General features: G+C 39.6%; 1 protein-coding gene and 1 long non-coding RNA gene across 4 annotated transcripts in view; one reads left to right on the top strand and one right to left on the bottom strand.

The window, feature by feature from the left end:
- LOC106029931 (uncharacterized) overlaps positions 1-5,900 on the bottom strand; it is a 131,809-nt gene extending 125,909 nt beyond the window's left edge. For 2 of the 3 annotated variants that reach the window (XR_001203414.3, XR_010832377.1), the window contains exon 1: positions 4,736-5,762. This is a non-coding gene — a long non-coding RNA (uncharacterized lncRNA). Of the gene's footprint in view, positions 1-4,735 lie in introns of all 3 variants that reach the window. The other variant, XR_001203415.3, reaches the window with a different exon arrangement.
- An 18-nt stretch (positions 5,901-5,918) lies between these two features.
- PSMD14 (proteasome 26S subunit, non-ATPase 14) overlaps positions 5,919-17,111 on the top strand; it is a 47,016-nt gene continuing 35,823 nt past the window's right edge. The window contains exons 1-3 of the mRNA XM_066999489.1: positions 5,919-6,071; positions 11,518-11,603; positions 14,453-14,504. Coding sequence (XP_066855590.1) covers positions 14,457-14,504 — 48 coding nt within the window. The 5' untranslated portion in view covers positions 5,919-6,071; positions 11,518-11,603; positions 14,453-14,456. The remainder of the gene's footprint in view (positions 6,072-11,517; positions 11,604-14,452; positions 14,505-17,111) is intronic.

Below are 17,111 nucleotides of genomic sequence, written 5' to 3'. Positions count from 1 at the left end.
TTTTGATCCAATTAATATTTAAATTGAAACACGTGTTCGTTCACTTCCTAAGTAACAACGTAAATCACAACAAACAGAACCTTATTCTGTACAGGCATCAAGACTCTGCAACTACCTTATTCTCTGCTACACCACTGTGATTATTAGTGCAATCTCCACAGATTTAATTAATTTACAGAGAGCACTGTGGAGTGAATCTACGTAAAAATTCTTTATTACTTTTGTGTCATCAGATAATTTCCAAAATCTATAAATTGCATCTGTGTTTGTGATGCAGTTTCAAAGGAAAAAGTTCTGGCTGAGCAGAAAATCTATTTTTATAGAACAGCACCATCCGTACTATCCCTTTAATAAGGCATTATAGCTACTTTCACTGGTGTCACCATTGTTATGTTTTCCAGCAGCACAATCTTGAACAGCTTTTCTGTAGCGTATCTTCACAAGTTGAGTTGAGAGCAATCTATTTTCTGCAAAATGGCTGCTTTCATTGTATACAGGACACTGAACCTCTTGTGTGGGACCTTTTCACCATGTTGTGATTGATTTTACATTTATTGAAAACAAGTCTGGTCTCTGCCATTTGTTTACCCTTGTATTTTCTCTTTATGCTTTGGTATGCATTTTTAATTAGATGCACTCCGGTTCCTTCACCACTAGCTAACACTTTTATTTGGGAAGCAGTCTTTACTAGCCCTGCAAATATCCGCTGTTCTTTGCAATGTCAAGTCCTTTTCTCACCTTGCTTTGACTTGGTTATCACTTATATCACAAGTAATTCATCCATCTGTTAACTGCTCCAATTCACATTACTTGGCTTTATTTTAAAGATCTTAACAATGGTCAATGGTCTCATCTGGCAGCTGGTTCCTTGTAAAAAATGTGCCTTTCCCAAGTGACATTCTTGTGAGGATCAAAATATTCACTGAATGGGTTTTATCTAGCAGTTTACAGGTCCCTCAGGCTCTCCATAGAACATATTGTATATACGCAGTGCTTTGGGCATGCCATGAGTAGTAATGTGGAGGACCTCACCTTCTTCAATCTCATTTCACTCTCCTCCAGCTTTCTGACGTTTTCTTTTCATACTGTGGGTTAAGTTTTGCCACAAAGAAAAAAAAAAAAAGAAAAAAAAAAGAAAAAAAAGATGACATGCATCTAGGTGATGCATGTTTAAGTTTAGATGAGGAGCATGCTTTTAAAGCAAAACTCTCTTGTTATCCCCGCTTGGGGGCTTTGGTTTGCCCCATGCTCTTAGCACACTGGAACTGAATTCTTTCATATGACAAACTGCAGAGCAGGAACATGCCTAAAACACTTCAGCTGCAAATACTCATTCAATCCATGGGCCTAAACTGGAGCTATCCAAAGGGGAGGGGGGGATCTGACAAAAACATTGTGTTGCCTGTTTAGGCCTCCGATTTGTTCCTACCAGTCTGTGCTACTTCCTAACACAGACATAGCCACCGAAGTGACAGAAATAGTCAATTTCTGAGCTCTTGCTACCTGTGACTGGTAAAAAGCATTGTGCCAGTTACAGAGCATTTTGTAAAGGAATGTTTCAGTTCAACTACAAGAATGTCTTAAGTACTAAAGGAAATGTAAAATGTATTTTTATTGTGTCACAAACAAGTGGAAAAACTCCCACTGCATAAAGAAAAAAATAAGAAATGGGTTGAACATTGTTCCATCCCACAGCAATCCAGAAAAAAAACAACACAGTATGTCCACTTTACATACCACCTTTCTCTTGATTTTCAGTCTTCAATTTACAGTCTTCTACACAGTTATTTAAATAATCTGTCTATCACAGAGTAGCACCTTTGCAATTGCCAGGGACACAAACCCACTTCTCTGTTGCCTCATAAAAATTTTCCATAGACACCCCCAACACAAGCATTTCCAGCAAGACTGATTTTTTCTTGGCCTTATCTTCTCCAGATGGTTTGTAGATAGTTCTCACAACTCAGCCATCACTTTAAATAGACATAAAAAGACAAAAGTCCAGTTTCCTGTAGGACTGTATATGAAGTGTGTATTGACTGCTGAATACTGAAACTTTCAATATAAACAACACCTTTTGGCTCCATTTTTTTGGGGGGGAGTTATGGCATACAGTAGGAATTGTTTGCTTTCTTAATATTCTTTACCTCCTAAACTGGGATGGATTATATCCAAATACCTTGCTACCATTCTTCTCACCCCAAATGATGCTGGGTTTATACTTGTCATGATTTAATGGGCAGGTCTATGTTCTGGGAGAGATGAAAATAGTTTTGTTTGCAGGTCTTCATTAATCATATGCTTCATGATTAATGAAACCTCTTTCAAACCTCTAACAGCCTTCTGCAGCTGATTGTGAAATGTTGAGAATGCTGAAAAAAGTAATCTCACTCTTATTTACTGTCTCTAACCCATATTCTTGTAAAATTTTATTCATTGTGACAAAGCCACTTATTACTCTGTATGCAGCAAAGAATTGTGCAGGCATTTCACAAGCTGTTGTGGATGTCACAGAGGTCATCCTAAGCACTTCTAACCATTTTGAGTGCTCGCCAAGTATGACAGAAGAAACCATTTCCCTGTATACAGGTCTGCCAAATCCTTATGTACAGAGCTTCAGTCCAGGGTAAAAGGCTGCAGTTTAAAAAACTACCATTCCTCTATTATTTTTTCAATGTTTGACTACCAAACATAGTTCAAAGCTAAACAAACAAACAAACCAACCAGACAAGTGTGCTGCTTCTGACACTGTTATTCCCTTACAAGGATGAAGTCAGCTCTTGTACGCCCCAGTGTACATGCATTCCCTGTGCTGGTTTGTATGCTTAAATGTAGATGTGGTTGTCCACAACTCTAACACGCCATCTGATCCTACCGCACACATTGTATTCGAATCCCAGACTTACAAAATTTCTTTTTTTTTTTTTTTAATATATATATTATACTAATAAAGACCTGGACACTTCCTCCTGTCCTAGCACAATTAGCGTTCTGTTTATGTACATGATTTGCAAGAAAACGGTGGCCAATCTCAGTGTATTCCTCAAGTTCTGTAGACAACTCTTCAATTTCATCACTCAGATCTGTAAAATTACGCTCGTTAATTACAGAGCTGCATTATTATTGCTGCTTTAACTAAATCATTAACAGACTTGGGGGAAAATCACATTTCAGCTAAACAGGAAGTTAGGAAAAAATAGTTTGATCTCTTAGCAAGCCTGATTCCTGTTGATCACTTTGCTACAAACAAGGATAATTCAATATGAAGAAAACTGGAAGAATGTAAGGGTTCAATCAAAATAAGCTCCCATCATTTTCAACAGCCATGCAAGTAATAAAAAAGAAAAAAGAACAAATCTTGAACATTTTAATTCAGTGCTTCATTACAGCAAAATAATAAATAAAAATCTCCTAAGGATTAGTGCTGGTTAGATGAAAACAATGAGGGATTCAGTAGCGTGCAAGAGAGTGTCCTTCAGATTAAATAACAATTTGGAAGTGTTTAACAACATATGGTCTCTTTTCTTTGACATATACGATTAAGAATATATCTTTTTTATATCAAAATATAAAATACCATCTGTCGTAAGTACCAACTATGATACTTGCTCTATGTATCCAATTAATTCACTATACTTTCTAATGTAAATATTTCTCCTATTTTCTTTTTTTTTCTTCTTCTGTAACTATATTATTTATAACATTTCAATAAATGTATATATTAAAAAAGTCAATAGTATGACTTGAAATGTAATTAGGAATAACAATGAAAGTCTGTTTCACTTTGTATTTAGAAGAAGGCCCAAATCTTCAGATGGTTTTAAATGACATAGCTCGTTAAAGTCAGTGGATACAGGTAAATTACAAAAATCTACCTATGTTGCTTTTTCTTGTCATACACATTAACTCGTGAGACTGCTACATTTTCATAAAGATTTTTGTAGGTTTTTTATTTTTCTCCATAACTGTTGAGTTCCAAAAAGACACAAGACTGCAGAGTAAAAATCAAAATGTAATGAGCATTCCTCACTAAGGTGTCAGAATTCCAGTGAACAGAGAGGAATAAAAGGATTACTCTCAAAAACACAGTACAAATTAAGAAAATTTATAATGCATTTCAGTTCAATTAATTCATACTTTACCTTATTAATGTATTTTTTTTAGAACAGGGAATATTAAAATACTCAAATGTCTCACAATATTAATGACAAGACTATCACAGCTCAAGTTTAGCAAGGTTAAATAAGAAAGAATGTAACTGCCACTTTGAAGCAGGGTTCAAATTTTCTTTTGTATGAGAGAAACATACACTGATATACACACACACTTTTTTTTTCCTGAATAATTTGGCTATTGTTGCAGTGATAAAATGCACTAATAGGTTTTGCCTTAATAACATGAAATAGAAATGACAGTCATCATATAAACTAAATTTCAATCCTTCAGCGTTTTAAGAATCTTCTGAGAATTGGCTCTAGCGATTCTCTCAGCCTAGTAAAGATCTGAAAAGGCACGGGGGAGACAATTATGGGAATACTGTTTTTCAGAAGGATTACCCCTCTTAAAAGGCAGTATGTATCACGTTAATTGAGTTTCCCGCTTTTTTGATTCATTTTACTCATCACAGTATAAAAAACCTAAGACTTCCAAGATTGCTAAAGTGTCATGGAAGGGGTGATTGTATGTGGCTACGGGTATGTCAGTGCAATTTACAACACAATGCATTTTTACTTACTTCAACTAGTTGTTTGTGAGCATAGGTGCCGATCATCTTCTAATTTCACATTCTCAGTCCTTGAAGGAGCTCTCAAAACCAAACCGTAATGCTGTTCTTGGACATTCATTATGGAAACCTAAAATGTTGCTTTTTAGGTTCTTAAATTGTTCAATGCCTTCTAAAATATTTGTAATATTTTGGTAACTAGATATATATATGCACTTGTATTGTTTCAGCCATAAAAAGTTCCTGAGGCACTCAGTTCCAGAACAGTCACATAGTGTCTGAAAAATTATTTCCTCAGCCTCATGTTCTCCTATTTTTAATTTTTTTTTGGTCCTGTGTAACATAAGGGTAATACAAAAATCCAGTTGGCTTTCTCTGCATTATTCATCACTACGCATGCTTTTATCTTATGTCCTATTTGTCTTCTTTGTGTGGTAAAAATTACCACTCTTTCCCATTTCTGCTGCTGTGATGTTTCATACATATGACCAGCATATTGCTCTTCTCTCAATCCTCTTAATTCCTATAACACCACTTTTGAGGCGATTACATATGGTACTACTGTTTCAATTCATCATTCTTTTACTGACTTGATGACACTCCCTTTGGTTCCTCAGCCATCACATTGTGTAGTTATGAGGCACAGGGGCCACGTAGCCACAACTTGACCCTGCACTACGGCCAAACTGAAGGTGCGGGACTTCACGACAAAGCGGTTTCAGCGCCTCAGACCAGATTCCAGTCGGTTTCAGACTAGATTCCAGACAGTTTCAGACGAGATTCCAGTCAGTTTCAGACCAGATTCCAGTCAGCGCCACTTAACGGCCGCGTCCTTCCGACGGCCCCTGCTCCCACGAGCTCCAGGTGCCCTTGTGACAGGCGGGGGCGTGTGGTAGCACGAGCACCGCGGGTGCCACCGCGGCTCCCCGCTGCCTGAGCGGCCCCCCGGGCCGTCCCTCGCTGCCCCGCAGCTCGCCCTCACGCCTACGGCCCGCCACAGCCCGGGGAGCGGCCGCCCTGCTCGCTCCGCCCCCCTCAGCAGGCTGACGGCCGGGGCCGCGAGCCGGCGGCACGGCCCTAACGGCCCTAACGGCCCTAACGGCCGCACCCGCTCGTGGGCACGTGCACCGAGCGCGGCCCCGCCGGCGGCACGCGCCGTTGCCAGGCGGGCCGCGTTGCCATGGTAACCGCCTCGCCTCCCCTCCCCTCCCCGCCCGCCCGGTTCCGGGCCCGGAAGGCCCCGCCGCGTGCCCTTTGAACCGGGAAGCGCTCGGCGGGAGGCCTGGGCGGCCGGGGTTTGAATGAGATCCGGCTGATTCACCGCGGCCCGGCCCGGCCCCGCGCCCAGGTGAGGGCCCGGCGGGGCCGCCCCCGCGCCAAGGCCGGCATCGGCGGCCCGGGGGGGGCTCTGCGGACCGGGGGATGGTCCGGGGGGGGGGGGGGGGGAGGCTGGGCCTTGGCAGGCGGCGCCCGGGGGGGCCGCGGTGCGGTGGCGAGGCCGAGCCGGGCCTCGGACTCACGGCCCCGGGCAGCGCAGCAGGCCCCGCTCGGGCTCCGGCAGCAGCCGCGCGGCGCCGCCGCCTCGGCGGGGGTCGGTCAGGGGTTGGGGCAGGGGGCGGCCCGCAGGGGGGTGGCGGTGAGAAGGGGAAGGGGTCTGCGGGCGTGCTCGGGGGGCGAGGCGGGCTGCAGGGGGAAAGGGGCCGTCAGCGGCAGGCCCGGGCGGGGTGGGAACCGAGCTGGGCGGCGGAGCGAGGCCGTAAACAGCTGGCGGCCCCGGGAGTGCGCGGATGTCAGCACCCAGAGGGCTGCCTGCTTCCGGTACGGCCTGGAAGGCCCGGAGAACAACAGCGACCGACGGAGACGCTTGGTTTCCTTTCTTTTGTTTTTGAGTTGTTGTGCCGACGTATTTGGAAGCTATATATAGCTGAAAAGGTAATAGGGGAGCTGAAAAGTCCTACGCGTTTGTATTGATCATCCTCTCCCTTCCCCCCGTGAGTCCAAGACGAGCTGCCCGCCTCAAAACAGGGAGCGCGCTTGTAAGAAGCTTCTCCTGAGAGGAGCGCTGTCAGTGAGCGGCTGTTAGGAAGTAAGGAAAAGATCTATAGAAGCTGCAACTATTTCCCCTTGTCTGGGGTGAGACAACATCTAGGGTGGTGGGAAAGGACAGGTAGTTTGGATACCTTGAATGATAGAAAAACCGCATGGTGATGGCTTGGCTTGGCGGGGAGGAAGTGCTCCAGAGCAGTGGTGTGTCTGCCGTTCCTACGGTGGAGTTTCGGGGAGCTCGCTATGTACGTGCAGCATAAAGTTAGAAAGCTCATTCTGGGGCTTTGTGTGGTGGTGTCATTTGTTAAGCAATCTTCCCTTACGTGGTAGCTTGGTTTGGATGTGCTCGGGTAGCGCTAGAGAAGTCAGTCTGGGTTACTTCAGTAACTCCAGCTCAGCAGTGACTGTAGTTGAATTATATGCATTTGTTCGCTATACTTCTAAAAATCAGAAAGCAAAAACAGAGGATCTAACCTTCATGCCTTCTAGTCCAGTTCAGGTTTAATGAAGTCCAGGTCCATACAGTCCAAAAATGACCAGCCTCCAAAGCTGAGCACTTCGTGGAACCTAGATAGTCACATAGCTCTGGACTCGCACTACTGAGACTCCATTTGTTCATTATATGGTTAATCTTTAGCTTTAATGGCAAATTACTGAGGATTATCTATAATAGATAGTTTGGATTTTTATTCCATTTTTCAAATGAAATACATAAGAAGCCTTTTTTTTTCCCCTGCTGTCACATGAGATCCCTGTTCTGGTTCAAGTTTTGCTTTCAGTCCGTGTTCGATGACTTTACTTGCATTGAGTTTTTGACCTTTTCTAGGTGAAATGGTGCTTCTCTGCAAGATACATTTCCTTAACTATTTTACCTTCATAGCAATTTCTTGGAATTGTGTTACACTTGCAGTAGAAACCTTAAACCACTTGATTAACAGCAAATTAAAAAAAAGAAAAAGCTAGTCTGCTACGTTGAGCTTCTCACCAGGAGATCTAAGCTTTGTATGAGCACTTTCAGTATTGTAGTCCCCATGCAACAGGTGGAGAAACTGAGTTACCGGAGGTGAAATGGCTTGCATAAAGTCACAGAGTGTACAGACTGCACAAACTGTGGAGTAAGTTCCTGTCACCTGAGCCTAGCCTGGTGTTCTTTCCATTATTAGGGCAGTCTGGTAGCCAGTTTTCATCCATGTCTGTGGAAGCTAATTTTGATATTATTTTTTTGACTGTAACTCGAGCTGTCAACCCAGTAGGATTCTCTTACACTGGGGGCTTACACCATGGTTTGTTAATAACAGATGAAAAAATAGTGCACTGTAGCATGAAACTCATGCAGAGGTGCAATAATTTAAGACTTCCAAGTTGATTTGAAAATATGGGCTGGAACATGCCAAACACATGCACAGCAACTGTGGGTACCTGATGTGCGCATACATATTGTGCATAATGCGTTATATAACTTCTTCCCTATGTTGCCGAAGGAAAAATGTTTTCGTTATTGAAAGTTGGTATTTAAGTCAATGTTTATGAAGTGACCAGAAAACCATAATCAACAACTAAATGGTGAGACAGAGCTCTCCAATCTGACAACTCTTGTGACTTATAGTTATCTAATAATAGTATTATGAACAAGTGTGTTAGGCACAGGTGTTTTAAAATTTCTGTTTTTATATCAATTCAGAGATGCTTTGTGTATACTCTCAGTGCACTGTTAATATCCACAGACTTTTCCCTTAGAGGCCAGGACAACTGAAAGAGAAGACTGCAGTAGTAGAGGTCTGTTTTGTTGTTGTTCTGTTTTGTTTTTTAACTACCAGACAATGACCAAGATCTTCTACCTGAGTTGTTTCAGTCATGGACTTATACAAGCAGAGAAACTGTTTAACTTTTTTTGAGATCAGTGTGGTTGCTGATAGCTTCAGTGATGAATGTATGTCATCTAAATCCTGCAGTGAACCAAAATGCAAGTTTATGATGATTATAACTGGCCTCTACCAACTTTTTGGTATGGATCTATTGATATGTGGATTCGCTTCCTTAAAGCTTCACTTTAAACAGAGACTGTTAACCCTTCCTAGCAGGCAGAAGGAAATGTTACCAATGTACCTTCTGCTGACTTTGGAGAGAAAGGGTATGAAGTTTGCTGTGATTTTTTTTCACTTTTCTCTGTTTTATATATAAATATAAATAAAAGCAGGTGTGTGTGTAATCAACACTAGCTTTTTGCACTTCCCAGCAGGGAGGAAAAACTTTCAGCAGTACGTTACCACGTTGTGTGTGTCCAGCAGGGAAGAAGCGAGAGGACAGAGCAGACAGTTGGTATTGGAGCAGAAGTATAAGCTGTATTCTTGTGTAACTGAGCTGGATGCTTAATTCTAAGATTTTCTTTAAAGTGCAAGGTCTAACTTAAATATTTGCTTCAGATTTGAAGTGACATCTGTACATTTTAAGGTCCAAATTAATTAAGATAAATTACAGTAGTATTCCATGACAGAGAGCTGCCCATAAAGCAGCTTATGAACATAACGTCAATAGTTTCTTCTACCCTAAACATCTTCTCTGTTTTTGTATACAAAGATGATCTCGTTTTAGTTCTGCTTGTGATTTACCTACAAAAATGTAGGTTTTTGGCTTGCTTTTTTAAAACAGTCTTTGGTAATTACGTTTGATGGTTTGAGGCTTACCAGGCTGTGGTTCCATGTCACTTTTCTGTCAGTGCTGAACTCGCTGTGACCGCGGGATTGTGCTCCGCTCCGGCCCCTCAGGACTGTTGCCTCCCCTGACCCGACAGGAGGGTTAGCTGTTGATAACAGTGGCTGTATTGTTGCACTTTACAGTCTGACATTAAATCAAGCTCTCAGTGAACTGTCTGTCTAATATCCCCAAAGGGAGTGCAACACCCCCTGGGTGGGCAGCTGGCTAAAAGTGAGTTGGGTTGTAACTGAAGCCAGCTTCTGGGCTGGATGTGGTTCTCCTGCAGCCTGTGCTGGTGCAATTGCTGCCTCTTGTGGGCCTGGCTCATCGGAGCTCTCCTGGACCCCTTCCCTGTGCAAAGCTGGCAGAAACCTAATGCCTTTCCGTGTGAAGAGGCCTTTGTGTCCACTTGTCAGTGGAATTGCACCCCAGCCTGTCGGCACTGAGATACTCCGACTTGTTCTTTCTGGTCTGACTTCCCAGAAAGATTAACACCTCCTCCTTTGTTCTGGTACCTCTTTCGGATGAGGTTCAGAATGGACTCTGTTAAATGACCTCGTTTACTTCAGGGAGGGGGGGAAGACAGCCAGAGACATCTTTGGGCAGCTTTAGCTTCAAGGACGGTTCGACATAAATTTCTTCCGGAGTCTGGGTTAGCTTTAGAGCAGTCAGCTCTTCCAAGACCTCTTTTTCTGTAATGCCAAGACAACTGTTTCTGGGATGTAGTGTGAATACTATCAGAGAAATGAACAGGGTTAAAAAACATTTTTGTTAGCCTATCAGTTTACTGCAAGGCTGCACAAATGGCTGTCCTGGCAGTACTGAGAAAGCAGCATCAAGTTGGTAAGCAGCAGCAGCAGCTTCCCCACTGCTCCTTATGTTAACAGTGACATTGAAAAAAACGTCTATCAAATCATGGCCGCAGATCACTTCACGGATCTGTTGTAAACGCTGCACTGTAAGTGATTGAGTGGAGGCAATTAGTGGGCAGTGTTCTCTGTGGAAATGAGAACTCAACTTTTAACTCCTGAATTGAACGTAAAACAGCCTTTCTCCACTTGAATTCAGGCAAACCTGCTGCCCTCAGTGACTTTTTTAGTCACGCTGCTAGAAAAAAAAACAAAAAAAACACTCCCCGTGCCTACAGGCTGCTGTTTACCTTTGTGCTTAGGTCATCTCAGCTGCGGCAGGATTCTCCTAAAATAGTAACAGCAGACCACAGTTTCAGTCTAGTGGCACTAGAAATTATTGATTAGCTTTAAATTGCTGAAATGCACTTGGTAGGGTTTGTGAAGTGCTTAAGGTGGTATAAAACTGCAATTGGAAGTCAGTTTTTTCACTCTCCTAAAATGCAATGTGGCTTCACTTTTGGGAAGTTAACAATGTTACACAAAACCTCTTATTCCTGTGTTTTTTTTATCTGCTTTCATAGTAAAAATAAAAATTGTTTTATTGGTGAGGAAAACTGCTTTTAATACCAAGAGTACTTAAAAAAAAAAATACTGTATTTAAATGTTCATTTAAACTGTGTTCCTGTTTTTTTTGGACTGCATAGTCTGGATTGGTGTAAATGCAGTGAACTGCAGAAAGCTTGACCACTAGATCTTCTGTTCTATCTGTAAAAGGCCATTTCTATCTAGAAGATGCCTTAATCACTAGAAATACATTTCAGGTAGACCCTGAATGATGTTGTGATACTCAAAGAAAATTTAAATCGTGAGGTAATTTAGTCCTGCCTTAATCTGCATGTAATCTGTAGTTGCTGAGGCCTCTGAAAATCCTAGCTGACCGATGAAAGAGCAGAAATTCTTCTTCCTTTCTGAAGAATGTCTAGCGCTAAAGCAGGAATAGATCCAAGACTAAGTTACTGTGTTTAAAAAAGGGGCTATTAAAATGCCTTACCCTTTCTTTTACTTCTGAGAAACTTAAACTTCGTCCTGTGTTACAGATACTTGGGCTACACAATCAATGTAACATTTCTTATTATGCATGTTACTTACTGTTTCTAAATTTTGTTTTCTTCCCCTCCCTCTCCTTCATTTTTCCTTCTCTAGGAAAGACTTACTGATTGCATCTTTATAGCCTGAAAGTCGGAGTTGCTGCTGAGTTTGTTCTGCGATCACCTCTTGCTGAGTACCAGGTTAGAAATGCAGAGATGCTTTGTTTTTAATTGTAATCTTAGTTATGGTCTATAATTTTGCTTAAGTCTTTTTCAAAAACATTGTTTCTTAAACTGAAGCTTTTGCTTAAATAATATTTGGGCACAGTGGGTTGACAAAAAATAAAATTGTTTTTAATTTGGATGGCTAACCTAAAATCTTCAGATGTTTACACAGAGTAAACAAATATGTTTAAATATATATATGAAAGTCTAAATATACTCTAACCTACTAAAACAACTTCAGCTACAAATAAGAATGTAAAATACTAGTTGCCAAAACTCTAACCAGAGTCAAACTGCGGAGCTAGTGAAATAATTTGCATTCCATCTAGAACTGGTTTGTGGAGATTTTCTCTCTCTGGTGTTGCCTTGGGAATCTGAACATGAACAGTGACTAGTCTGTGATAGCAACATTGGAAATGTTATATCCCTCCAGTTCTGAAAGAAAATGAGACTCTTGTTCTTCTAAAACCTGGGAAGATATGTTGACAAATAAAAAGTTTCTGTAACTAATGAGTCTAATCCAATTTTAATGATTAATAAATGATGTGCTTGTATAATTTCTACTTAAACATTTCTAGTCTTGGGTTAGACTAGAATAAATGATGTAAATAAAATACTAATGAGCTAGTAATAAATATTGCTTATCACTTGCTAAAGTGAAATGTGAAAAGGCATAAAGTTTTTTTTTGATATTTCTTAAATGAAGGTAGGTAAGATACCTCATTGGCTTATGGAAGTTGCAGTAGTGTAGGAAAAACTACCAATGTGCTTTATGGCAACCCATTGTAGAGACTAAGAATTTCCCAAAATAAGCATGCAGTCATGAGTGGTTAAAATCGTAGGCTTAGTAGCTTAAGCCTACTTCTCAGCTACCTACTCCTCAGCCCTTGTTAGTGTCATGAAAGATGAATCATCTTGTGTTTCAATGGAGGGGTGTCTACCCTGGAAAATGAGACATAAATGGCTTTAATTTGTGCTCATGGCTGTTTCACCTAAGTGATTAACCCTGTGCTTGCACAACAGCTTTACCTTTCCATGGAAATTCTACAACGTGATTTCAAGTTTGTTACTTACTGGTAGCTGAGGCTGCAGTTGTAAGGTTTGCATGTGTTAAAAACATGTTTTACAAAATAAAAGAAGTGAATCAAATGAAGCTAGTAGCTTGGTAGTGCATTAAAATTGTGAGTGAAATTCACAAATTAAAAATGTAGAATGAAATTATCAAATAGTGCACGTGTTATTGATCCATGTGTCATAGATATTGTTGCTTGAAGTGGATGATATTTATATATCATTAAGTAAGAGTTAAATAATCATTTCTTGTTGTAGATTCTAATAGCTCCTTTTTATTTGTTACTGAGAAACTTAAAATATTTGTTTTAAACTTAAACTGATATAAATCGTGCTAGTATTTAGTCAGTAAAACCACTAATTTCACAAAATGAATATCATCATTCCTTCAACATAAAAACTTCATTTTTCATATGCAAAGCCAATTTTTTTAAGATAAGCTATTTTTTGCATATTTAAACTTAAAATTCTTGATCTAGTATCATTACTTCAGTCTGAGATTATGTATAATTCTGTTATGTGTAATGTAACATCTGTTTTGAGGATGAGTGTATTTTGGAAATACCATTACTTGCTGTTCTTAATCACTCTTATATTGCACGAACAGGCTTTGTTGTATTGTACTGAAACTTGTAGAGTTAAGATGATAGTTTCTGGTATTTTACTATGTACTTTCTATTTCATAATTAAAATAAGCTAATAAATTTTACTAATTTCTGTAAGACTTAGAAATATAAAGGCTTGATTTGCTGAAAGCAGCTGTTTTATAAGAATTTTCAGTAGCTTTTGTTTATTTTATTACCAGATTTTATTGTGTAAAGTCAAGAAACTGCAAAGTCAAGTAAGCAAGTAAAAGAACTGTTACACCTGGGACAAAGCCCTTACTTAGGTAGCTAGAATTAAATATTAGGTTGCTTTTCAACAATATAAAGTGAATAAACTGCAGAGTAATGAACTTTTAATTCTTCAGTTAGGTACCTTAACATTTCCTATTCCTGGAGATCAGTACTTTAAAAAGTGCAAGATAGAAAACCTCAATTTTTCTCTCCAAGAAAGTAACGAGTTAGCTGCGTTGATTGGAATAATCTTGCACTAAAGCAATGCCTCATGCAACACTGGAAATGTATTAAATGACTGTACTATCACTAGCGTTCTAACTATATACACATTAAATGTTTACTTTACAGTATTTCTTTTAGTATAATGAGTTCATTAAAAAAAAGCTTTTGATGCTAATTCAGAGATCCATAATCTGCTCAGTGTCTTTCACATGTAGTTTTGATGATAACTGACAAGCTGTAAGTTAATTAGCGCAGAACTTACTAATGAGGATGCTAAAATCCTTACTTTCACATTTTTATTGATGCTTTTTGAACAAATTGGAGTAAACTTGACTGTATATCTAATAAGTTTTAAGCACTTCCTGGATGTAGGTGCTGTTCTCAAGCAACAAAACTTCCCCAATTAATTGAAGGATAGGAAAGTTTTGAAAAGTTTGACAAGAGTACTCATCTTCAGAAATGGGGATAACCCAAAACCAAAGCAATAAAACAAGGTCTGTTAATTAGTATGGAAGACAGCTTCTTGAATTAATATGTGGTGTTAATTAACAGGAAGTCTGATGTTGTGTTGTAATTACCACCAATATTTTTGACATACTGAGTGACTGAAGGTGAATTATATGGATAGCAATTTAGTAAACACTTCAGAGCCTGGGGACATTTTTTCCTTTGTTTCTGTTTTTTTGTTTTTAGAAATATGGATAGACTTCTACGACTTGGAGGAGGTATGCCTGGGCTGGGACAGGTTAGTATATAGCTTGTCAATATCTTCTCTTTTTAATATTAATTACTGGAATATGCCTTTAATTATGTTTAAAACACCACCACCCCCCACAAAAAAAAGCCAACCACAGAATTCATAGTAATAATCTCTGACTCTAGAGATGCTATATAAGTGTATGCAAATCATTGTTACAGCCTGACTGTTTTTCTTGTCAGTATGAACACTTGTGTTGGCACTGTGATTTTTACAGAATGTTTATAAACCTTTAATTTGGTGTCTGAACGGTTTAAGTTTGGATTCAAAAGCAGTGAAAATGGAGAATAAAATTCAAAAATCAATTTCCTATAATAGTGATTTTCAGAACAGTAGTATTGTTCAAAATGGCTGAGCATACCCGTTTGCTATTTCAATATATCTCTTAATCTTACAGCTTTTAAGATATATTTCAGTACCTATAATGCTCGTCACAACAGCACTTAAGATACTGAGGTATATGTAAATTTCAGGGTGATGATATCATCACTTCTGGGTAGCTGTAGCCACTTGTGTGTGTGTTACTCTGTTTTATGCTGTTTGCTATTGTCCTTGCTACTGTAATGCTGCTCACAGCAAAAAGGCCCCTGTGGCAGCTGTCCTGTTCCAGTGCAAAGCCCACACACATTGTATGGCCTCTCCTCCCGCTAGCACAAGTCTTCCTTACTTTTTTTTCTGGGCCAGTTGGTGTGGCCAGCAGTCTTCAAAAATAAAACCAAGCTGAACTTATTACATTGTGGTGCCAGATTTATTCCTAACTACTGTCAATACCGGGGGAAAAAAAAATAATGAAAAAGGAACTCTGTCCGAAGCTTCTAGGAAGAATTATTTCTTTAAGGAAAAGACAGGTCTTCAGTGGAATTCCCTTTTAGTCCTTTTGGTCTCAGCTGGACACAGTAGCTGGCCTCTTTCTTTTCTCCTGATCTGCCTCAGGAGCTCTGTTCTAAGTCTGGAATCCAGGCTGTCATTCTTCTGGAGGAATCAGTTGTGCTTATCTTGGACTTCGTGATGTGTGTGTTAGTTTTTTTCTGGAGTGACTGAAATTGTGAAACCCACAGCTTCTTTGGATTCTGTGTTGTGTTTGTGTCCGGTGTAACAAGGAAATGAGTGGTTTAATACCGAAGCATTTGGTGGTATATTCTAAACTCATTTCCAGCCTCTAGGTGTTTTGCCAAATAAGCTGTAACTTCTTGTGCATAATTTTTTTCCTTTTTATAGCTAAAATTCTATTCACGCTCTCTTAGTGAATCTTCAAGCAGCTCTCAGTTATTTTTAGTTTCACTTTCTTAAACATTTATTTCTCTTGTTCCTCTGAGCTGCCAGCCTGCTTCATGACTCTTCATTTTTTTAACATCTGCGCAGTCTAATCACTCAAGCTTTCACTTCTTGGTCCTCTCTGAACTTGACGCATATCAAAGCTGTTTTTCAAATTTACAGTTAACTCTCTCGGCTGCTTTCTGAATTTCTCAGCTTTAACTTAAGGCTTGATAGAAATTTGAGGCAGACAATAGAATATGATACTCAAAAGAAGCTTGATGAACTCCTCTGGCAGCTTTGGCCTGCAAAGCTGCTCTGTTTGCTTAAATATGGAGTTGTCTCTTAAATGAATTGATGAGTATGTGTTGGATTAAAAAAAAAAAAAGGTGGAAAACTGAATTGCTCTTTATGCAAGTTGCTGCTTGCACTGAATATCTCTGCTACTTTTGTAGTCTTTTGGTTTACTCAAACAGCAGTAAGGCTATTCAAAAAGAATAATCCTGCGTCCTTAAGATACGGTGTTTCATTGGACCTTCAAAGATCTGTTTTAAATGTTGATTGATTGAGAGATAATTTGGAGTGAATCAGATAACTGAGGTGGAAGAGAGTAATTGGGAAATTTCTTGGAGATACTTTGTCCTGCTGTAAAATAAACAAAAGTCTTACACTTTGGATGCCCTAGAGTGTTCTAAACAATTGTGTGTAACTTTGTTTTTCTTATTGCTGTGTCATAGTTGCCTTTGAAGGTTCTTCATTTAAGGCTGAACATAGTGATAAACACCTGTTAGAAAGACGTAAGATTTCTCTGTATGTAGAGACTTGTAGAAGAAGAAACACTTTCAAATGAATATTATGTAATGCAATTCAGGGATTATTTTTTTTTAGCTAGGGGTTTGGTTGGCAAAAGGACTATCACATCAGACTGGATAGTAGTCCATTTAATTTGCTTTGTAACTGATGTTCAAGAAACAGCAAATGCTTAGTAAGCACAGTTCGATCTCGACCATGGACTTCTTTCTCATTGACTTGCCTTAGGTTCTTCAACAGTGCTTGTCTCTTTCCCCTTGCTAATACAACCTGTTCTGTTTATTATTCTGTGATTTTTCTTTTTTTTCCCCGTTATTTCTGAACTACAATATGCTGTTCCTGCAGCTAGTTGGATTTGTTTTTAGAACTTTATTTTCAAAAGTCTTTTGGTGTCTTGTATTCTACTTGGGAAATGCTTTAAGTAAATCCATTTTTTTTGTCTTCTTACTGTTTGCTCTATCAACATACTATTGGAAACTGCCCAGAGATACGCTTAGGGTCAATAGAATTTAGCACTGACTATCTTCATAT

The sequence above is a fragment of the Anser cygnoides genome, chromosome 6 (assembly GCF_040182565.1).
Source record: "Anser cygnoides isolate HZ-2024a breed goose chromosome 6, Taihu_goose_T2T_genome, whole genome shotgun sequence".
Lineage (NCBI taxonomy): Eukaryota > Metazoa > Chordata > Aves > Anseriformes > Anatidae > Anser > Anser cygnoides.
The sequence above is the reverse complement of the archived record's forward strand: the minus strand, read 5'-3'. Positions and strand labels throughout refer to the sequence as shown.